The sequence below is a fragment of the Hirundo rustica genome, chromosome 15 (genome assembly GCF_015227805.2).
Source record: "Hirundo rustica isolate bHirRus1 chromosome 15, bHirRus1.pri.v3, whole genome shotgun sequence".
Taxonomy (NCBI): domain Eukaryota; kingdom Metazoa; phylum Chordata; class Aves; order Passeriformes; family Hirundinidae; genus Hirundo; species Hirundo rustica.
This window is the reverse complement of record NC_053464.1, coordinates 14,591,535-14,614,508: the sequence shown is the minus strand read 5'-3', so window position 1 is coordinate 14,614,508 and position 22,974 is coordinate 14,591,535. Positions and strand designations below refer to the sequence as shown.

Genomic DNA, 22,974 nt, shown 5'->3' with positions numbered 1-22,974 from the left:
CTTGGCTGGAACTCTGGATGTGGTTTTGGGTTCTGTGGTGGAGTTTTTTTCATCCCTTTTTTTTTGTTTTTTTTTTTAAATCCCTTTTTTTTTTTTTTTTTTTTTCACTTTTTATTTCCATCCCTGGGAGAGGCCCTGCGGAATTCCAGACTGGCAGTGAATCCCGAGGAATCCGGAGTGGGACAAAGGCGCGGGAGCCCGGCGCAAGTCAGTGCAAGCAAAGAAAACCAGGGAAAAAAATATTTCCTTTTGCCAAGTTTTCCTAAGGATCCAGCCTGACTTTCCGTGTTTCTCTTGGATCCTGGCACAGGAACTGCAGCCTGCTCAGAGAATTGCAGCTGAGCAATAACGAGGGAAGGAAAATCCAGGGATTCTGAGGGACGAGGTGAGTTACTGGGATCGGGATAAAGGGAGCACAGCATTCCCACCCCGCCGAGCAGATTCCTCGGGAAAGGCAGGAATGAGGGGGTTTGGAATTGCTGGGCTGGCTGTAATTTGTCCCGATCAAAATTCCCTATCCTGTTATCCACCCTGGGCATCCCAGGACAGAGCTTTTCCCGGCGGGATGCTGCTCCCATCGGGATGGGGATGGATCCAAGGCAGGAAGGAGCCGTTTCCTGCAGTTCTCCACAGGCGCGGAAACTTTCAGGGAATTGCGCTGCTCCAGCCCTTTGGAATGCGCCGCTCCCTCCGGGACGGGATTTGGGCTGGGATTGGGACTGGGAGCGTGGGCGGGATCCAGGCACGGCATCCTGGTGGGAAAATCCCACCCGGGACCCTCCGCAGGGGAAAAAAACCAAACCGACGGCTCCTGACTGAATTCCCAGCATTGGCAAATCCCGGGAAAGCTGCTTTTCCATGGGGAAGGGTGAAGGAGGGCTCGGTGCCCGCCGCTTCCATCAGGGGGTTTTGTCCTGCGGGAGAAGCTGCCCTGGGAATGACTTTTACTGTAATTCCTGCTGAATCACCGCCTGCGCTGCCTCGGGAGCCGGGAATTCTGCCAGGGAGCCGCCCAGCCTGGAGCAGGGACAATTCCAGGACACCGCGGGAGTCAGAGGTGCAGGCAGGGACACGGAGAAGGAGAGAGGGAAGAGAAGATCCCTTGAGAATCGGGAATATCCTCCTGCTCCCTGTCTGTATTCCCTTGGGAATCTGGAACATCCTCCTGCTCTCTGTGCCAGGGCAGGGTGGAACCATGGAATAAAGAGAAGGGAAAAGGGAAAAGCTGTTCCCTTGGGAATCGGGAACATCCTCCTGCTCCCTGTCTGTATTCCTTTGGAAATCAGGAATATCTTCCTGCTCCCTGTGCCAGGGCAGGGTGGAAAACTTTGGGATGAAGAGGAAGAAAAGGCTCCAGGTCTGGAAGTTTTGCCTCCTTCCCTCCTTCTGGGTGTCCACGGAATGAAATCCATAAATCCTGGACTTCCAGTGAAATCCAGGCCCTCCAGCACCCCCTTCCCAACCTACTCCATGATTTCCAGCTGGTGGAAGAGGAGCCATTCCCAGCCTAGGGTCAGGCCGAGTCCATCACACTAACTGGACTTTGGAGAAGATCCACGGAGGCATCGATCCAAGAAATCTGTCCTGGACGAGGCTCCACTGCAATCAGCGGAATGACACTAATTACACATGGAATGGGAATGAGTGGCCGAGCTCCAGCTCCAGTCCTTCCCTGGGAACAGGTCTGTGAGGAGCCAGAGACAATTCCTTTTCTCTTCACCTGTTCCTAGGGAGGGATTGGAGCTGATTCTGGGAGAAATCCAGGGGAAAAAATGCTTTAAATGTGGAAAACAGAGGAATTTTCTCTGGCTCCCCACTGACCTGTTCCTAGGGAAGGATTGAGCTAAATCTGGGAGAAATCCAGGGGACAAAAATGCCTCAGATGGAGAAAAAAGAGGAATTTTCTCTCTGGATTTCTTCCAGAATCAACTCCAATCTTCCTTAGGAATAGGTCAGTGAAAATTTCTCTTTTTTCCCCATCTGAGGAATTCTCTCCCTGGATTTCTCCCAGAGTCAGCTCCAATCTTTCCTTAGGAACAGGTCAGTGATGAGCCAGAGAAAATGCCTCTCTTTTCTCCAGCTGAGACATTTTCTCCCTGGATTTCTCCCAGTATCCAGAACCTTTGGAGCTCCCCAGGAGCAGGTGAAAATGTAACAAAGGATTCCCAAACTCCAGGGTTTGTGCAGAGCAAATCCCACTTTGTTTTCTGGGTTTCCATCCCACACATGGGAAAATCAAGCTGGAAAATACGGGAATTCCCATCGGAAGAGAATATGGGAAAGGATAAATCACGGAAAGAAGTCACCAGCAAGAGGCTGCCAGGGAACATTTAAAGATAAAAATGCTTTTCGTTTATTTTTGTTTTGATTTTTTTTTCCCCCTGGGCTTTTCCTCCCTCCAAAAATTATATTTTGGCTAGATATTTTAATAAAACCCATATTTCATAATAAATATAAATAAATATATAATCAAATAAATCTATGTTACATGTTTATATTTTTATTTATATTTATATTATACATACATCATACTCTATTATAGTTATATATAATATATCTTATTATATAAATTATATTGTATTTAATATTAATATTCTATTGATATATAATATAAATTAATATTTTTATAATGAAATATATTAATATATATTTAAAATCCATATTTTGCCCTTAATTTTGAATTTTTGGGGAGATCCAGGCACCAAAGGAATGAACAGAACATCACTTTTGCCTTTTCCCCAGAAATTTCCCGTAGGAGTTGTTCCAAGAGCTTTTCCAGCGGAGCTTCTGCTCCCAGCAGGTTTTGTTTGGCTTGGGATTTTTTCCCCCTCCCCGTCCTTTTGTTGACCTGGTGTCTCTCGGCAGCTGTCACAGGTAGTGCCAGCCAGGAATTGCCTTTTCCAGCGCTCCCAGGGGCTCCATTCCCACCCGGAGTCTCCCGGCGCCGCTCCAGGATCCGTTAATCATTAGCCCCAAGGAAAGCACTCGCCAGGTGGCCTCGATCGGGATCTCCCCGTTAATGGTTTGTGTTCCCTCTCCTCCCCAGCTGCTCCCGAGGATGAGCGCCGTGATCCCGCTGCTCCTGCTTTCCGCCGGGAACGCCGGATCCCAGCCGGACACGGCGCTGCCCGGGAGAGGGAAAATAACGGGACAAACCATGAGGGAACGTGGCCCGACTGCCAAAAGTACCGGGGCAAAAAAGAGCAGGACTTGTTTTGCAAACCCCACCGAGGCAACCTGCTCCTGAAGGTTCCATCTTCCCTCATGGAGTTAGACCAGTGGAGAACGACCGCGGGGAAATCCAAAGGGAATAGAATTCCCAGATGGAGCGGCAACGCTGGTGGAAGGGGCGATGAACCCACCAAGCCCTGTCCGGGCTGATTGGAGCTCTGCCTTAGACGCAGTGCTTGAGGAGAATGGTGAACAAAGCCGTGAGGCTCCGCTGCAATCGGCAGAATGGCACTAATGACATGTGGAATGGGAATGGGAATGGGAATGGGAATGGGAATGGGAATGGGAATGGGAATGGGAATGGGAATGGGAATGGGAATGGGAATGGGAATGAGTGGCCGAGCTCCAGCTCCAGCCCTTCCCTGGGAACAGGGCCATGAGGAGCCAGAGGAAATTCCTCTTCTTTTCACCTGCTCCTGAAGCAGATGGATTGCTTCAAAGCCCTGTCCCACGGATATTCCCCCTTGAAAATCCGGGATGGGATCCAAACACACCGGAAAACGCCGAGGTTTAAAATTATATCAAGGCCTGGCGGTATAATTTAATTGTTGTGTTTACGTATGTTAATTGTTAACGGTTCGTGTTCCATCTCCTCTCCAGCCGCTCCCGAGGATGAGCGCCGTGATCCTGCTGCTCCTGCTCTCCGCCGGGAACGCCGGATCCCAGCCGGACTCGGCGCTGCCCCGGCGGCGCCTGTCGTGCGTGAGGTGCTGCGGGCCCTCGGAGCAGCCGGTGTCCATCATCTCCCAAAGATCCGCCAGGATGAGCGGCCATCCCCGGTATTCCCTGCCCAAAATCCAGCCCACCATCGACATCACCATCCTCAAAGGTGGGTGCAGCTCGCTCCGGCCTGCTCCCCCTCCGTCCTTCCCCACGGCAAAATTCACCCCAAAATTCAAAATAAGGGTCAAAGGGTGCCCAAAAGTGCCCAAAATAAGGGCGAGGCGTGCCCAAAATGTGGCTGTGCCCAAAGGTGCCCAGGAGGATGTCAAGGGACGCCCAAATGTGCCCCAAAGTGCCGAAACAAGGTCAAGGGACGGCCAAAAATGTGCCCAAAATGTGGTGGTGCCCAAACGTGGCCCAAAGTCAATCCTGGAAATTGGGAAGGTGCCGATATCTGATCAATATCCCTGGGTTAACCCTCCAGAGGAATGGGAGCCTGCTGCTGTCCGACCAGTATGTCCAGATCAATCCTTCTGGGAATTGCGAAGGTTCTGATATCTGGCCAACATTCCCAGATTAGTCCTTCAGAGGAATGGGAAGCTGCAGCTGTCTGACCAACATTCCCAGATTAATCCTTCTGGGAACTGGGAAGCTGCTGATACTTGACCAACATTCCCAGATTAACCCTTCTGGGAATTGGGAAGTTGCTGATACCTGACCAACATTCCCAGATTAATCCTTCTGGGAATTGGGAAGCTGCTGCTGTCTGACCAATATTCCCAGATTAACCCTTCTGGGAATTGGGAAGCTACTGACATCAAACCAATATTCCCAGATTAACCCTTCAGAGGAATGGGAAGCTGCAGCTGTCTGACCAATATTCCTAGATTAACCCTTCTGGGAATTGGGAAGCTGCTGATACCTGACCAACATTCCCAGATTAATCCTTGTGGGAATTGGGAAGGTTCTCATATCTGACCAACGTTCCCAGATTAATCCTTGTGGGAATTGGGAAGATGCTGACACCTGACCAACATTCCCAGATTAACCCTTCTGGGAATTGCGAATGTTCTCATATCTGACCAACATTTCCAGATTAATCCTTGTGGGAATTGGGAAGATGCAGATATCTGACCAACATTCCCAGATTAATCCTTCTGGGAATTGTGAAGGTTCTCATACCTGACCAACATTCCCAGATTAATCCTTGTGGGAATTGGGAAGATGCAGATACCTGACCAATATTCCCAGATTGACCCTTCTGGGAATTGTGAAGGTGCTGATACCTGACCAACATTCCCAGGTTGGACAAACAACACACCAGCAGCTCCTCCGCCCCTTATCTCCAGGCCATCCCTGGAATCCTTCCTTCCCCTTCCTCGTTCCTGACGCCCTCTTCCCCTCACCCCGGCAGGCGAGAAGGGCGAGATGGGCGAGCGGGGACTCCCCGGAGCCGCCGGGAAGGCGGGAGAGCGCGGATGGCGCGGGCCGAGCGGCCGGAAGGGCCAGAAGGGGCAGCCGGGGCCGCAGGGCCACTCCTGCAAGCAGCAGTTCGCCGCCTTCTCCGTGGGCCGCCGCCGGGCCCTGCACGGCTCCGACTACTTCCAGCTCGTCACCTTCGACACGGAATTCGTCAACCTCTACCAACACTTCAACATGTTCTCCGGGAAGTTCTTCTGCTACGTGCCGGGGGTTTACTACTTCAGCCTCAACGTGCACACCTGGAATTTCAAGGAGACCTACGTGCACCTGATGAGGAACGAGCAGGCCGCCGCCGTCCTGTACGCCCAGCCCGGCGACAGGAGCATCATGCAGAGCCAGAGCCTGATGCTGGATCTGCAGGAAGGGGACGAGGTCTGGATCCGGATGTTCAAGAGGGAGCGGGAAAACGCCATCTACAGCGAGGAGTCGGATGTTTACGTCGTCTTCAACGGGCACCTGGTCAAACCCGCCCTGGAGTAGGAGCTCCGCAGCTCCAGGGAAAAGCTTCGGGACATCCGGCAGCGTCCGCGCTCTACAACTGCATCTCTAATCCCACCTGGAATGGTCGGAGCCCCTGGAAGAGTTGCTTTCCCATGTCTGGGTGGATCCGAGCCGCGTGAGAATTCCGGGGGGTTCCCAGCTCCCTTTGTGAACGTCCCCAGTTGACAGCAAAAGTTTTCCCTTCTTTCTCTGCATCTCCCGTTCCATTTGGAATAATTGTAGCCCTTGGAAGGGTGGTTTTTCCACTCATTTGTGGATGGAGGGGACTGTCCCAACTGCATGAGAATTCCAGAAGTTTTCCGTCTCTGGAACATCCCTGAAGAGTTGCCAAGGTAGCAGCAAAAAATTTTTGCTTCTTTCCCTGCATCTCCCATTGCATTTGGAATATTTGCAGCCCTTGGAAGTTTTCCACCCCTGTGTGGACCCAGGCGACTGTTCCACCTGCACAAAAAATTCCAGAAGGTTCCCGGTTCCCAGTAAAGACCCTCGGGAACACCCCTGAAGAGTTTGCCGAGCTGACAGCAAAAATTTCACTTTGCTCTGCGTCTCCTGTCCCGTTTGGAATATTTGATTTGAAAGGTGGTTTTCCACCCCTGGGTGGATGGAGGGAACAGTTCCATCTGCACAGAAAATTCCGGAAGATTCCCAGCTCTTGGTGGAACTTCCCCCAAAATTTGTCAGGTTGGCAGCAAAATTTCCCTCCTTTGCTGTGCTTTGGAGAAGGAATTACAATAATTAGAACATCATTGTGATAAAATAATTATCCCTAAGGACCAGAGCTCTTATCCAGGTGCTAATTAAGGAATTTTGTTATTCCTGAAAAAAATTTGGCTAATTAGAGCCTCCCCTTGGCAGCACCAGTTTGGGTCCTCTCAGGAAGGAATTTTGGTGCTAAAAATCAATATTTTGGGCAGGAATTAAAACCAAATTCTGATTTGATTCCGTTCCGTGTCATATTCCATGATTCCAGCAGAATGGTGGGATCAGAGAAATAACAGCACATGGATTCGGGAGAGCTTTTCCAGGGAAACTGAGATCGGTACCAGCACACAAGCTCCAGAGAAAAACTTCCCATAAAAAACTTCCCAGCCTGGCTGGGAATGCGCTTCCCGATTGAACAAAATGGTGGGAATTTGGGATTTGCCAAGCTGGGATTCCAGGCTGTGGTCTTGTCTGGACATTCCCATCTTGGAGCACCATCAGTTCTGGAAAATGGAGGAAAAGCTGGAAAGCAAATTAATTTTTTTTTTAAATTATTTTTAGGGATTTGGGGTTTTTTCCCCTCAGAAATTCCCATCTCGGAGCACCACCATTTCCGGAAAACGGAGGGAAAACTGGAAAGAAAAAGCAGCTTTTCTTCAAGCAGTGACTTTTAGGGATTTGGGGGTTTTTTCCTAAAAATTTATGGATAAAACCATGGTGCATGCAGCAAAACCCCATCATTTTAGCCCATTCCTTCTTTTCCTTTCTCCCAGTCTCTTGTTTGCTTCCCAAACTTTTTGTACAAAGAATCCAGGGAAATTCTTGCCAGGAAAACTCTTCCTTGGATCTCACCTCCCCCAGCTTTGGGAAAAGTAGCTGAAATAAAGATTTTGCTTTCAGTACCTGCAGGTTTTTTCTCTCTTTTCCGTAAGTTTTTCCTCATTCCCGAGCTAACAGCACAACACTGACCCTGGAAAAGTCGCTGGGGACAATTTTAGCTCCTTTAATCCAAAGAATTCCCAAAAGAAAGTTGTCGCCAACTCCTTTTCCTCTAAATCAATCCCAAATCGTCAAGATCTCCCAAATTTCTTGAAAATGGGGAATTTTTAAGCAGAAAATTCTGGATAAAAATGGATCCCAAGCCTCGAAACCTCTTGTGTGCTCCTGCTTCCCTCAGCCTGGATCCTGAAAAGGAAAGCTGGGAAATTTCCATGATTTAAAAGCCAGAGTGGGGAGCTCCACATCCATTTTCCCCTCCTTTTCCTACTTCCAAATCCTCCTTGTCCCATCCCTAGGCTGGAAAAAGAATTCCCAGCTGGATGTGTTGCCGGCAGGAACTCTGTGGTGGAGCAGGAGCATTCCCAGCTGGTCTGGAATTCCTCATTCCTCACAGATCCAGCAGTTTTCCCACAGTTTTGGCTCATTCCCATCTCCCGTTTGCTGCGCTGGCTAAAATCATGGTTAAAAATTCCCTGATTATTGCCAGGGCTGGAAAAAATCCCATCCAGAACCTGTTCAATCCACAGAATTCCAGAGAATTCCCTTTCTCCTGGGAAGGAGCAAAAACCCAGCCTTTTTATCCCTGAAAAAACACATCTCCAGGAGAGATATTTGGAATTTTGGAGCCCTCATGACTCGTCCCAGTGTCAGGAGCAGGGAAATCATTAAATCCACATCAATCCCAGAGGCACAACAACTTTTCCAAAGGGATCCACAGGATCCAAATTATCCCAAATGACCTAAAATCCACCAGGAATCTCAACCTGACGAGGTTTTGGGGGAAAAGCTGGGATTTGTCAAAGCTGAATGTTCCCACTGCCACATTTTAAATCCCTTTTCCAGGGCTGGGCGCCCCTTTTTCGGAAGGAAACTTCCCTAAAATCCAACTTAAACCTCTCCAGCTCTGCTTGTTCAGCTCCCCCTATCCCGGGAATGCCACAATCCCTCATTCCCATCTCCTGGCAGCCTGTTTTGGGGATAAAGAGGGAAATCATTAAATCCGCATCAATTCCAGGGGCAAAATCCCAACAGTGCCCACAGGATCCAAGTGGCCTACAATCCAGCGGGAATCTCGGCCTGCCAAAATGTTTTGGGGAATTAACTGGAATCTCTGGAAGCTGAATGCCCAAAGATTTTCCCACTGCCACCTTTTAAAATCCCTTTTCCAGGGTTGGAATCCCTAAAAACCCAAATTAAACCTCCTCTGCTCTGTGTCCTTCCGCTCCCTCTATCCCGGGAATGCCACGATCCCTCATTCCCACCTCCTCCCAGCCCATTTTGGGGATAAAGAGCCTGTTTGGGTGTGGTTTCATCCCTCTGGATGGATCTTTCTCGGGAATAACAACAGCAACAGGCACCGGGTGCCTTGGGCAAACTCTTCCCTTCCTCTCCAGGAGGAAACTTTGGATTTACGACAGGAACAGGGAGATAACATCGAGGCCGATAAGGAAACCAGGCAACAAATCAGGCTAATGGATTGCCTCTGGATGAGTGGAATGGGATTTAATGGCTCCGGCAAGGATCCGTCTGCTCCCAAGGATTGGGAGAAAACGCAGGAGATGGGAGGGGAAAGTGGGAAAACAAACAGAGTGCGCTTCCAAGCCAGGGAGCAATCCCGGCTAAAAGCTTGGATGGAGACGATGGCCTTCCACACCCTCCCTGCAGGCTGGGAATGGCAATTCCCAAACCACGGACAGGCTGGGAATGGCAATTCCCAAACCACGGACAGGCTGGGAATGGCAATTCCCAAACCATGGACAGGCTGAGAATGGCAATTCCCAAACTCTGGATAGGCTGGGAATGGTAATTCCCGAACTCTGCACAGACTGGGAATGGCAATTCCCAAATTCTGGATAGGCCAAGAATGGCATTTCCCAAACCATGGGCAGACTGGGAATGGCAATTCCCAAACTCTGCACAGACTGAGAATGGCAATTCCCAAATCGTGAACAGGCTGGGAATGGCAATTCCTAAAGCCTGGACAGGCTGGGAATGGCAATTCCTAAAGCCTGGACAGGCTGGGAATGGCAATTCTCAAACTCTGGGTAGGTCGAGAATGGCAATTCCCAAACTCTGCAAAGGCTGGGAATAGCAATTCCCAAACCCTGGACAGACTGGGAATCTCCATCCTTCTCCAGGATGAGAGGTGGGATTCGTTTTTGGGGTTTCCCTGTTCTTGCTCCATGCTCTGTTCCTGTAAATCCTGAGGATTCCTCATTCTCCCCCTGGTTTTCCAGAGCGGTTTTATTTTTCCTGGCAGGATCCAGGCAGCAGCAACCGGAAAAGCCAAATCCATGTGCGCTCTCTGCCCTCAGCACCTTTTCCTTGCTTAATTTTGGGAAGTTTCCTATTCTCTCCCAGATTTTTCAGTAAAAATCCCTGGGATTCTGATGGGGCAGGATCTTCCTGCAGGGAAAACCCCTGGATTCGTGTCCTTGGAGGGCTGGATTTGGCCCCAGCAGAGATGTGGGAAGAGGTTCATCCCCTCAGGAATGGGCAAACACGGAGGATGAGCTGGATCCCTGGGATGAGCAGGGATTTGCTTCCCGATTCCCAAACCTGTGGATGTTCCCCCCCTCAGCTGCATTTGTATTCCAGCCAAAAGCTGCTGCAGAGATTTGGGCACCCAACAATTCCTGCCAGACATCGGGAATGACAGCCTAATGCTATTTCCAGGGAAAATCACATTAAAATCAGCTCTCCATGGCATTGCTTCCTCTCTGGATCGTTCTGGAAACAAATCCCTGTCTGCTGGCTCCGGGCTGGAACGCTGCAATCGCAGCCACCCCAAGGACATTTCAGGAGTGAAATTCCATGCGCAAGAAACTGAGGAATTGCCACTGGATTTGGGGTTTTGCTGATCCAAAACCCAGCCCAGAGCCTGTGAATTCCCAGGGAATCACATTGGGATCCTCTCCCTTTCTCCATGCAAGGAAGAATCCAAAACAATTCCCCCATCAGATCATTTTTTTCCCTGTTTTTCTGGGTTTTCCTCCCTTCTAAGTCAGAATCCCAGATTTTTCCAGGATTGAAAACACACCTGGGCAGGGATGGGCTCGGTGCTGTCAGAGAACTCTTCCCACCTCAGTGATCCCGAGATTCCAGGGATGCAGAACCCTCCATTCCCATTTCCTGGCTCTGTCTGTGCGGCCCAGCTCAGCTCCGGGTTTTTATCACACCAGAAATCCAAGGATCTGCTTTTCCCTCCCAGAAAACGTGCCGGAAAAATCCAAACACCGTCTAGTGACATGAATTAATTCCATGGAAATGCCTCTGATTCCTGTCAGGAGCCGGGCACAGAGAGGCCGGGAAATAAAACAATTCCAAGTGCGGGATGCGGGGCTGTCAGCCCCGTCTGGCACCCGGCATATGGGGCTGGGATCTGTGGAAAAAAACGGGACAGGGATGCAAACAGGACGCTCTCATTAATTCTGGGAATGCATAATTAATTAATTACCCTGCCCGGGGGAGCTGCTGTCACCACGGCTCCCGGCTCCCGGAGCCGGCGCTGGTGAAGCAGGAATTGTGCATGGGATTTGTGCTGAATCGGGAATTGTGCATGGGATTTGTGTTCCCTGGAACTCAGAATTGGGAATTGTGGATGGGATTTGTGCTGAATCGGGAATTGTGCATGGGATTTGTGTTCCCTGGAACTCAGAATTGGGAGCTGTGCATGGGATTTGTGTTGAGTCAGGAATCGTGCATGGGATTTGTGTTGAGTTGGGAATCATGCATGGGATTTGTGTTCCCTGGAACTCAGAATTGGGAATTGTGGATGGGATTTGTGTTGAATCGGGAATTGTGCATGGGATTTGTGTTGAGTCGAGAATCATGCATGGGATTTGTGTTCCTTGGAACTCAGAATTGGGAATCATGCATGGGATTTGTGTTCCCTGGAACTTGGAGTTGGGAATTGTGCATGGGATTTGTGCTGAATCAGGAATCGTGCACGGAATTCTTGTTCCCTGGAACTCAGAACTGGGAATTGTGCCTGGGATTTGTGTTCCCTGGCTCTGTTGCTCCTCCTGGATGCAGGAATTGTGCCCAGGATTGCTGCCCCATCCCTGGAAGTGCTGCAGAGCTTGGAGCACCCTGGGATAGTGGATATCGTTCCTTGCTCATGGCATGGAATGGGCTTGGAATGGGATGAGCTTTATGTCCCTCCCAATCCGAAACATTCCACGATCCTTTATTTTGCTGGGAAAAGCCAGGAGACCATGAATTCAGTGAGGCCTTGGAGAGGTTTGTATCCCTTATTTTCCCCACCAGATTCTCCAGAGAAAACCGTGGTGGGATTCACCTCTGGAACAGGGGGAGGAAAAACCCCAAATCTCCCTTTGGAATAAAAAACAGGGATCCTCTGGGGGCTGCAATCCTGGATCTCCCATCCCAGAGGGATGCAGCAGGATTAGAAACCCCAAACCCACCCAGCAGAGAGGATCCATGGAAGGTGAAGGGAAAACTCTTCCCTGATAATTCCCAGGTCACCGCACTTCCAGGGCTGGGCTGTGCTTGCATCCAGGACCAAATCCCGGCGGGAATTCCTCCGTTATCTCCCACCCCCACAGGCCAGGACGGCTCATTCCCAGCTTTTTCCCAAGGGCTGCTGCTTTCCCTGCTGGACAAAGCACTGCGGGTTCATCCCAGGCTGAGGTAACGGGATACATCCAATATTTGGGATGGCTCCCGGCTCGAGGTCAGCAACGGGATCCGGGGCTTAAAGGCTCAGGAGAAGGGAGCCGGCGGGGCCGGTTTCACCTGCCGTGACTTTCCCGGGAATGATGGGCAGATAGGGAGGATTAAGTGTTACGGGATCGCAGCGGGAATGGGAGAGGGAGCGCAGAAACCCCGGAGCATCGCCTGTCCCATGGCAACGGTGCCGGATTTCCGTGGAGTTATCCAAACAACACCCAAAGGGGTGGGAATGAACCACCCAGGAAAACTGGGAGCGGGCTGAGGTGAGCAGGCTGAGCCATTCCAGGTGAGCGAGGGGCTGGAGCTGGATAAAATATCCTGGGAATGAATTGCAGGAATGCAATCCGCCGCTCCGGTCTCAGCTGCAGTTCCAAGGAGCAGGGAAAGGCCCTGGGAAGTGGGAATTGCGGGTTTTTAGGATGCTGCTGATGGATCGAGGCTGGGCCAGGACTCGGCGTCACTCGGGAATGGTTGGATTCCTGGGATAATCCCATCCCAGGGAAATGAGAGCTGTGTTTAACTGGGAGTTAGAGAGGGAAGGTGGAAAAATTCCATGCGTGCCCTGCTCTTACCCCAACATCGATCTGTTGATGGATCCCGGGATAAATTCCACACTTCAGGCACATTCCTGAGTTTTTCCTGCCTTGGAGAGCAGCCAGGAGAGATCCCAAAGCCAGAGGATTTCATGGGGAACCTGCTGAAACCCAGGAAGTGCCCAGTGGAGCCCATGAATCCCAATCCCTCTGAGATGCCCACCTGGAATCTCCCTTCGGAATTGCTGTCTCCTGGTGCCACTTGTCCAAACTGAATCCGTGATTTCCCCCCCCTCAATTAAACCCATTTTTCATGGAATGAAAAGTGAATCCCTGAAGGAAGCTGCTCCTGTACCCCAAAGGTGGATTTTTTTTCCACACCTCCTTCCTTCACGCCCTTTGGAATCCAGCAGCTGGAATTCCCTTCATTCCATGGATCTCGCTGAATATTCACAGCTGGAGCCCGAACCAGAAATTCCAGTTTATTTTTTTTTTATTTTTTGTTTCATTTCATTTTCATTTTATCCAAATGATTTTTCCACCTCCTGAGGGTCAGGTGGGCACCGGGCAATTTTTCCATGATCTTCCCCTGCGTGGGCTTTGTTTTTCCTTTTCGGCGGAGCAGAGCCAACGTTCGGAATCCTGGGACGGATCAAAGGAAAAGCTGAATAAGCCGGAATCGGGAAGGATTGTCTGTCGAGGTATTAAAAATGTCACTCAATCCCTGGGGCTGAGGGGTTGGGGTTGGAATGTGTGAAAAAAAAAAAAAATAAAAGGGATTTGGGGAGTGTCGATGCTGTCTGCAGCTTCCTGGGAAGGGCTGGCTGGGAGGACAGATTTTCCCGGGAATTTGCCAGTCTTTGTGGAAGGATGACATGTTTTGATGGAACGCGTGCAGGGACGTTGGCAGCTCAGCTGGCTCCTCAAAATTCAACTGCCAAGCTGCCAGGAAAAACCCAGGAATGGCGTTTGGGATTCAGGGAAAAGCCGGCGGAGCCTCCGAAAGCACAGAGCAGATCCGAGGAAAGATTTTTTTGGGGATGGGGAGGGAATCCCGTGGAGCGAAGGCTGCGTGGATCTGGGAGAGATGATCTGCATGATCTGCTCCCAGAAAAAAATTCCCTGGGCTGGGAAAAGAGCTCCTCCAAAGCAGCATTCCCATGGCACCGAATTCCCCAGGGAGCTGCTGGCTGGAAAGGGAATTTTCCTGGGAACTGGTACATTGAGAGCGTTCCTAAATTTGCTCCTTAATGTGATGGATTGCAGCTCAGCCAACGGGAACGTCGGATGGGCTGGCTGGAATTTCTGTTTTCTGGGAACTGGGGGGGAGTGGGAATAGAGGTAGGGTTGATCTGGGGCGTGTGGAAAACCAGGCCCAGGTTTATCCACCTCTTTTCCAGGGTCTGTTCCCTCCAGATAAAACTTCCCTTGCTTAATTCCAAGGATTTGATCAAATTCCATGCCAGGAGAGAAATGCTCTTTGCTCTGCCAGGATTTAGCTCCTTCCCAGGAAAGGGAGTTTTATTAAAATTAAAGGGAGTTTTTATTTATTAAAATCCATTTTCTTTCCAAGGCAGATTTTCCAGCCTTGAGCTTTCCAGTCTTTTCCCACTCCGGAGCTTCCAGGAGGGAGCTTTTCAGGTGGAAAACTGTGGGAATCACAGCGCAGCTCACACCAAACCGACGGGAAAAGCTCCTTTTATCCATGAACCAGTTAAACCTGGCTGTGCTGGGATTTGGAATGTGGCCTAGGGCAGGTGGGCACCGGGAGAAACCTGGGATTAAATTCCTCATGGTCCCAGCCAGGCTCTGGGTCCATCCTGTGCATCCTGGGAGTTCCTGGGCTTGGGAATGCAAGTGTCACATCCGACAGGATAAACGGAAAGATGGAATCATTAAAACTGGGAAAAATCACCAGGACGGAGGCACAAACGCCGCCCTGACCACTGCACCAGTCAGGATGCTGGGGATTGAGCCGGGTTTAATTTCTGGAAACGCAGTTTTGAGTCCAGACTTACACTGAGACCCAAGGAACGGACACCAAACCTCCCCAGGGCCCCAGGGCCATCAGCACTGACGTCACGATAACATTTACAGCGCATTTCATCATGTGGGAAGATGGAAATGCCATGGGTTGACTCCTTTCCAAAACGTGTTCCTGATGTTGGCTTTTTATCCTTTCTGGCTGTGTTTGAGGGGCTCCTGGCTGTTCTGGCTCCCTGGGGTGGCTCAATGACAGGAAAACAAAGCAAAGGCTTTGCACATCAGAACCCATTTCCAGAGCGGCGCTGGCGCCTTTTTTTGCATGAAACTCCGAAAAAATCTCCTTTTCCTTTCAGAAATCCCCTTGAAGAATTCCCAAAGCTCCCAGCTGAGCTGTCTGCTGCTCGGAGCTGACCCTGGCAGCGCAAAGCAGCCTTAAATCCAGCTTGACAAGGGAACGAGAGCTGGCTCAGTGTTGGTTCGCATCGCTAGAGGGGTGCAAAGCCTGGAAATCGTTCCCTGGAGGACCCAAAGCTGTCCCAAACGTCAGATCCAGCAGGACACCACGAGGGCTTGGCACTTCCAGCTGGGAAAAGCAGGGAAGAGCCCTCTGTGTACGTTTCTTGGAGCTTCTGGGGCTCTGCGGTCCTTTTGCGCCAGGCTGAGCTCTCCTTGAAGTCCCCAAGCCCTCCTGGGGACCCTGAGGTGCCAGGCCAAGCTCTCCTTGAAGTCCCCAGGTCCTTCAGGCGACCCCACAGTGCCAGGATCTCCTTGAAGTCCCCAGGTCCTCCAGGGGACTCCACAGTACCAGGCTCTCCTTGGAATCCTCAAGTCCTCCAGAGGACCCCGCAGTGCCAGGCTCTCCTTGGAATCCCCAAATCCCCCAGGGGACCCTGAGGTGCCAGGCTGAGCTCTCCTTGAAGTCCCCAAGCCCTCCTGGGGACCCTGAGGTGCCAGGCCAAGCTCTCCTTGAAGTCCCCAGGTCCTTCAGGTGACCCCACAGTGCCAGGATCTCCCTGAAGTCCCCAGGTCCTCCAGGGGACCCCGCGGTGCCAGGCCAGGCTCTCCTTGGAATCCCCAAATCCTCCAGGGGACCCTGAGGTCCCAGGCCGAGCTCTCCCTGCAGTCCCCAGGCCCTCCAGGGGACCCCGCGGCGCCAGGCCGAGCGCTCAGACCTTGCTGGTCTGCATGTGCCCGTTGAACTCCGCATTCCTCTGGGTCAGCATGGACTCCTGCAGGCGGCTGCTGTTCTCCTGCCTGTGCTCCACGGGGTCTCCGTCCTCCGCCCCGTCACCCTTCCGGAGGCAGAGAACCTTCTGGAAGCTCTGCTTGAAGTTGTCGGAGAGGAACCCGTAGAGGATGGGGTTGGCGCAGCTGTTGGCGTAGGACAGCACCACCATGAAGAAGTAGAGCCCCTCGAGGACGGGGTCGGCGGGCAGGATGAGGATCAGGTTGACGATGTTCATGGTGTAGAAGGGCAGCCAGCAGAACACGAAGACCACCACGATGATCACCACCATCCTGGTGACCTTCCGCTCCGACCGGCGGCGCCGCGTGGAGCCCACGCGGATCCCCGAGGACTTCACCTTGACCACGATCAGCAGGTAGCACAGGCAGATGACCAGCAAAGGCCCGAAGAAGCCCAGCGCCGAGGTGTAGATGATGAACGCCGCCGACCAGACGTTGACCGGCTCCGGCCAGTTCATGTTGCACGTCTGGAAGTCCTCCTGCACGTCCGAGAAGATGATCACGGGCAGCACCACCAGGAAGGAGAAGGTCCAGACCGTGGCGCTGATCAGCTTGGCCACCCTGGGGCGTCTCCACTTGGTGGACTTGATGGGGTGCACCACCGCCAGGTAGCGGTCCATGCTCATCACCGTCAGGCAGAAGATGCTGGTGAACTGGTTGATGCCGTCCACCGTCATCACCAGCCGGCACAGGAAGGAGCCGAAGGGCCAGTAGGAGATGGCGTTCTGGGTGGCCAGGAAGGGCAGGCCCAGCATGAAGAGCACGTCGGCCACGGCCAGGTTGAGGATGTAGATGTTGGTGACCGTCTTCATCTTGGCGTGGCGCAGCACCACGTAGATGACCAGGGCGTTGCCGCTCAGCCCCAGGGCGCACACCAGCAGGTAGCAGACGGGGATCAGCACCTTGTGGATGTACTGGAACGGGAGCGGCTCCGGGAGCGTCCCGTTCCCCGTCGCGTTGGGCGGCGGCGGCGGCAGCGAGGAGTTGGCTTCGTCGGGAACGGCTCCCGCGCTAAACGCGCCGGAAAAGTACAAAGGATCCATGATTTGTTGGTTTGTTTGTTTGTTTGTTTGTTTGTTTTCTCTCTCTCTGCGTGGTTTTCCTCTTAGGAGAGGTTAAACTTCGAGGGCATCTTGCTCCTAGAAGGAAAAAAAAAAAATTGAAATTGGAAAATTCAAAATTAGGAAATTCGAGATTCGAAAAATTCAAAATTGGGAAAATTTCAAAATTCAGAAGTTCAAAACTTCAAGGAAAAGGGGGACGGGAAGAGTGAATTCAAAGTGGCCTTTGACAGTCGCTTCTGTTTTCTCTTCTGTTCAGGATTTGGGGTGGGATTATTCGGCCAGGGAGTGGGATGGGATCAATTCCCAACCAAGGAGTCTCACACTGGGAGGATCCCAGTGCCCATCCCAGCAGATCCCGGGTCCTGTTCCATTCTCACAGGATCCGGGGCTGGCTGTGACTGTGATGGATTTTTCCCTGTGGGGGTGGAGAGGCTCTGGAATAGAATTCCCAGAGGAGCTGTGGCTGCCCCTGGATCCCTGGAAGCGTCCAAGGCTGGGTTGGAGCAACCTGGGATCGTGGAAGGTGTTGGGCTTGGAACTGGGATCAGGGGAGAAAATAAAACTTTCCATAACAATGGAAAACCCTTGGAAGAAAATCCCTGAACCCCAGGGATCATGTCTGGGACCTTCCCCACCGGGTCAGGGTGTGTGCACGGAGAAGGGAAGGAGTAAATTCCATTTTTCCATCTCTCAAGACCATTTTTTTGTATTCCTGCATCTGCTCCTCTCACCCCGAACTGGTTTTTATCCCAAAAATCCCTCTTCCCTGCAGGGAATCCAAGCTGCAGTGGGCAGCTCCAGGACTGCTGAGCAGATTTGGAGCCGGAATAAATTTTACCAGCCATTCTGAAAAAGGTGGAGAATTTCCAAGGCCCCTTTCCTGCGGCGTGCTGGATTCCCAGGAACATTTTTCCATATTTTCGCCTGGTTGGAAGCAGGTGTTTATCAGGTGGAGACCCTTGGAAACTATAAAAAACCGGAATATTCGGAGCACCAAACCCCACAGCAAATCCTGGAAAGTGTGGGAGAAACACCCAGCGATTTTTTTTTTTCCCCTCCCGTCACCTGACCATCACATTCCCATCGCGATCCGGAGGGGTGGGTTGGGATCTGGAATCACAAACACCCAGCCCACAGCTCCTGGAAAAAAAAAAACCACAACAGAAAAACACCTCCTCGTCTCCGGGAGCGATCCGAATCCGCCTCCGGTGGGTGGCTGGGCTTTCTCCCGGGGTGAGAAAACCTGGGGGAGAGGAGGAGTCCCCGCAGCTCCCGGGAGGAATCACAAATGTGCCGAGCGGCCCCGGGAGCGCGCAGATGGGGAGTAGGTGTCTCACGTGGCCGGGTGGAAAATCGGGAATGCAGAGCTGAGGGAGCTGCCCCAGCTCAGGAAGGACGCGCTGTTGGAATATTTGGGATTTATATCCCACACCCCCCCCCCGGCTCCTCCTGCAATTCCCGGCGTCCCACTGCAGGCAGAGCGCAGGCAAGAGCGCGCTCCTCGTAAATTAACCAGGAGTGGGTCAGAGCCGGGGTGGAATAACAAGGGAAAAGTCCGGTGCTCGGATGAAATAACGCAGGAAAAGTCCGGTTCTGGATAAAAAAAAAAGAAGAAAGTGGAGTTTTAAAATCTTGATCTTCAACTCCTTTCGAAATCCTGAGTTGTAGCAAATCTCCGTTTTTTTCTGGGGGAATTCTGGCAGAAGCCAAAGCCGGGATCCCTCATCCTCAGCTGGGAGGGGTTTGGAAATTCCCATTTTTCTGCTGTCACCCCACCGGGATCACTGAAGGGAAGAACAGGAAGGAAAAATACTCAGGGTGGGGCAGTCAGGGTTCACAAACTCAGGATTGGCGCTGGGATTGGGAATGTTCTTCCCAGACAAGTTCAGCACATCCAGGCTGGGCCCAAAATGCCCAATTTTCCATCAGAGCCTGGGAAAAATCGGAGGGCGTGGAAAGAAGCAGCACTGGAACCCAGCAGGAAAGGTCAGGAGGGGCAGCCAGGTGTGCCTCATCCTCCAAAAAATGGGAAAGGACATTTTCCCAAAGTCCCTTTTCAAACAGGGCACATCCTTGGATTCAGAGGCTGCAGGAATTCCACAATAATTTCGATCCTTTGGAATCCAGGCCTTGGAAAGAGGAGCTCTTTTCCTTTGGATGCTTCCAATTTCTCCAGAGAAATCCTCCAGCCCCAAATCCCTGTTTGCGGAGGGCCTCGGGCTCTCCCAGCCATCCATCGGCATTCCAGAGGTTTTTCCTGAAGGACCTGGGTGTGTTTTCCACGGAGAGGAACCTCCAGGTGCCCTCAGCAGCTGTGCCAGGCTTTCCCGGGACTCAGGGGCACTTTTGTGGGCTCGGGGCTCTTCCCGTGGGTTTGTGGGAATTCTCACATTCCGTGGGATGAGCTGTACAATATTCCCTCGGGAAGGGAATCCCAGAACCCTGGAACGGTTTGTGTGGGAAGGGACCATGGAGCTCATCCCTGAGCGCCTCCCATTATCCCGGATTGCTCCATCCAGCCTGGATGTGGACAACTCCAGGCACACCCCAGTGCGTTTCCTGAGGGGAAATCCATTTCCCAAGGCTCTGATGCAAAACCTCCCAACCTTTCCCTGCTGATTCCAGCGCCAGGATGGAATTTACTCCATCTGGACGTTCCAAATCCCCGGGATCTGATGTCCCAGATTCCCCCAGATCTGCAAACCCACATCCCACGCTTTCTTCCCTGGCAGCCACCAGAATCCCGGGATTTTTCCTGGAAAAAACCACAACCCCTGACCAGCTGTAAATCCATCTTTTCCCGGCTGCCTTGGATGAGCACAGGGAATTTTTTCCCCCTGTCCAGGTGAGGATTTGTCCCTCTCCAGCACGGTTCGGCCTCAGCTCCTTTCGTCACCGCCCGGAACCTCCGTGGAGGGTGATGAAAGACGGTGATTAAAGGTAATTAAGACGCGCTGATTGATCCCTCACGGCCTTGTTTGGCGTTCTTAATTAATGGATTAATAACGAACGCTCCTCCAGGGGATTTCCTCTCATCCAGCTTTTTTTGGTGTTTTGTTTTGTTTTTTTTCCAATCTGGTTTCCAACCCTCCCTACCCTGGGATTGTCCATAAATTCTGCTCCAAATTGAGGAGCTGGAAATACAAAGCTGGAATAATCCCTGATAGAATTCCAAGTTTTGACAGAGCAGCATCCAGGGAAAAAAAAAAAAAAAAAAAAGAAAAGAAAAGAAAAGGAAAAAAAATAAAAGAATAAAACAATAAAAACTCAGCAACCACAGCGGCTGAATATATCCCTGTCCCTGCCTCCCCTAAAAAAATCAGGGAATAAATAGCGGAGGTGTTATGGTGTTAGAATTTCACATTTGCTAAAACTCCTAAATAAACCTGGGTAAGGAAAAAAAAAAAAAAAAAAAACCAAACAAAACCAAAAACAACAAACCAACCCCGGGGATTAACAGAACAGTGACTGAAAAATCATCCCAACCTAAGGAATAATAATAATAATAAAACAATTATCTGAAATTGAATTATTTTTTAAATTTAAAACTAAAAATGCCCAGGCAGATCAAGGCTGAAGTTTTCCCTGGCTCTGGTGGCAGCAGGAAATCAAAAATAACTCCGTGGAGGGCGTTGCATGGGAGCGGGGCCGGGATCAGGCAGGAATTGCGGCAGGAAACCTGATTTTCCAAGGTTTGGAAAATTGGATCCTGCTGCCCGCTTGCCTCTGGAATCATCACTCTCTCATCCGCAGTAATTGCTGGGAATGGAATTACAGCACCGGGATGGCAGATTGCTGCTGCCAGCGGCAGGATAATTAGGGATAACGCACCCAATGGGAATCCAGGCTTTTGGAAAGGTCTGGGGAGGAAAAACACCAGGAGAACTCTCCAGGAATTGTCTCCCGGCAGCAGAACTCCCACCGCGTGGAGCTGGCCGCAATAAATTCCCGGGGTTTTGATGATTTTTACCTTCTGGAGCTGAGCGCCCGTCACCTGCTGCTTCCCAGAGAGCCCTGGGGCCTCATTCCTTGGATTTGGGGTGGCTGGAGCAGGCAGGAGAGGGAGGGAGCTGGGGAGACCCGGCAGAGCGGCTCCGGGATAACCCCAAAATCCCGGGAGAGCTGGGTGGGAGCAGCAGGGAAATGCAGCATCACCCCGAGAGCCGCTTCAGCTCCCGAGCGATAAAAATGTTCCGTACCCGCCCGCAGCTCCCACACAGCAGGGACAGCTCGGTTTTCCCATTCCCAGCCCCGTCCCACAGCCTGGAGTTTAAAAAAAAACCGAGGGAATCGGTTCGGATTCTCCTGGAAAGGAACTTTCTCCCTGGACAAATCTGCCCCCGGTGCTCCTCAGGGGGAGTTTGCCTCCAAAAAGTTTCCTACATGAAATTGCTCCCCTGCTTCCGCTCCTTGAACTGGGACTAAACAGCTGAATTCCAGATTCAACGACTTCTTCCCGCTTTTAACCCTAAAAAACCCAAACCTTTTGGAGTTGTGTTTTCACCGCCCTGTTACCCCTCAGCTCATCCCAGGGTTTCCCAGAGCGCCTGGGAAGCTGCTCCGGTTTTTAGGAGAAAACAACTCAGAAAACCAAATATTGGCTGATTTATTTTTTTCTTTTTTCTTTTTTCCCCAAACATGTTTAGGTCCGGCTCAGGGGTTGCTCACTCGGCCTGAGCTGCTCCTGCGGCTCCAACACTCGTGGAGAGCAAATGCTGCTGGCTTTGGTGCCAGGTTTAAGCCGCGTTTGCTCCCGGATTTGAACTGGGTTTGCTCCTGGATTTAAGATGGGTTCGGTGCCAGATTTAAACCGGATTTGCTCCGGGTTTAAGATGTGTTTGCTTCCAGACTTAAACTGGGTTTGCTCCTGGGTTTAAGCTGAGTTCGCTCTTGGATTTAAGATGGGTTTGCTCCCGGATTGAAACTGGGTTTGCTCCTGGATTTAGGGTGGGTTTTCTCCCAGATTTAAGATGGGTTTGCTCCTGGAATTATGGTGGGTTTTGTCCCAGATTTAAGCTGGGCTCGGTCACAGGTTTAAACTGGGTTTGCTCCAGGTTTAAGCCTCTCCGGGCAGGGCAGGGTGTGGATCTCCATCTCTGTTCTCCGGCCGGGCAGTGGGGTTGGAGCTCCCAAAGCCGGCCCCAGCTCCCAAATCCCCAAACCCAGCGGTTTTTCCCCAAAGGTTTCGGCTCCACCTTTCCTCTCTGCAATCCAGGGATTTTGGGGCACTCCGGATGGGTGGAGCAGCGCTAATCCCGGCCTGTGGCTGCTCCCAGGCCGAGGGAGAGCAGGAACAGCCGCGGGCCCCAAGCTGGAAGGAGCTCGGGAACAGCAGCTCCAGAAAACGACCCTCGAGGGGGGGAAAAAATCCCAGGATTTGGGGTTTCTGCCTTGTGGGATCCATCCCGCTCCAGCAGCACTTCCACCGAGCCGTGGTGACCAGGAGCTGGGGGTCCCTGGAGCACCCCCGGCCTGGGAGCGGCTCTGGGGTCTCACCCGGGGGCTCTCCTCCTCCCCAGAGCTGCAAAACCTCTCTGGCTGAGCCCGAACCCCCCGAGCCCGGCTGTTCCTTCCCTGCTCTTCCTGCCGAGCTCCGGGCGCTGGGGACAGGCTGGGAGCTGCCGGGAGCCCGGGGAGAGCCGGAGCTGCTCCAGCCCAGCCCCATCCTCACCCCCGCCGTGTCCCCTTGACCTTGACACCTGTGCCCGCTGTCCCCCCGCAGCACCTCCCGCTCCCTGCGCTCCCGGGGTCGCTCCCGGGGTCGCTCCCTGAGCTCCAGCCGGGCTCTGCCACATCCCCGCCGTGCCAGCGGCCCCGGGCCGAGCTCCGCAGGAGCCTTTGGGGTCCCTTTCGAGCCCCACGGCCACGCTCGG

General features: G+C 52.0%; 2 protein-coding genes across 2 annotated transcripts; one reads left to right on the top strand and one right to left on the bottom strand.

The window, feature by feature from the left end:
- The first annotated feature begins 335 nt into the window (after positions 1-335).
- Positions 336-5,856, top strand: C1QTNF8 (C1q and TNF related 8). Its single transcript, XM_040079314.2, has 3 exons — positions 336-385; positions 3,832-4,060; positions 5,309-5,856. The coding sequence occupies exons 2-3, from the start codon at positions 3,844-3,846 to the stop codon at positions 5,854-5,856; spliced, it is 765 nt and encodes a 254-aa protein (XP_039935248.1). The 5' UTR covers positions 336-385; positions 3,832-3,843.
- Positions 5,857-15,922: 10,066 nt separating this feature from the next.
- SSTR5 (somatostatin receptor 5) lies at positions 15,923-17,080 on the bottom strand. Its single transcript, XM_040079233.1, has one exon. The coding sequence runs from the start codon at positions 17,078-17,080 to the stop codon at positions 15,959-15,961; it is 1,122 nt and encodes a 373-aa protein (XP_039935167.1). The 3' UTR covers positions 15,923-15,958.
- Between the last annotated feature and the right edge of the window lie 5,894 nt (positions 17,081-22,974).

Bases quoted from the DNA above. Each gene is read 5' to 3' on its own strand.
- SSTR5 (XM_040079233.1), bottom strand. From the start codon at position 17,080: ATGGATCCTTTGTACTTTTCCGGCGCGTTTAGCGCGGGAGCCGTTCCC.
- C1QTNF8 (XM_040079314.2), top strand. From the start codon at position 3,844: ATGAGCGCCGTGATCCTGCTGCTCCTGCTCTCCGCCGGGAACGCCGGA. The intron at 4,061-5,308 runs GTGGGTGCAGCT...TCACCCCGGCAG, and splicing joins CGACATCACCATCCTCAAAG to GCGAGAAGGGCGAGATGGGC.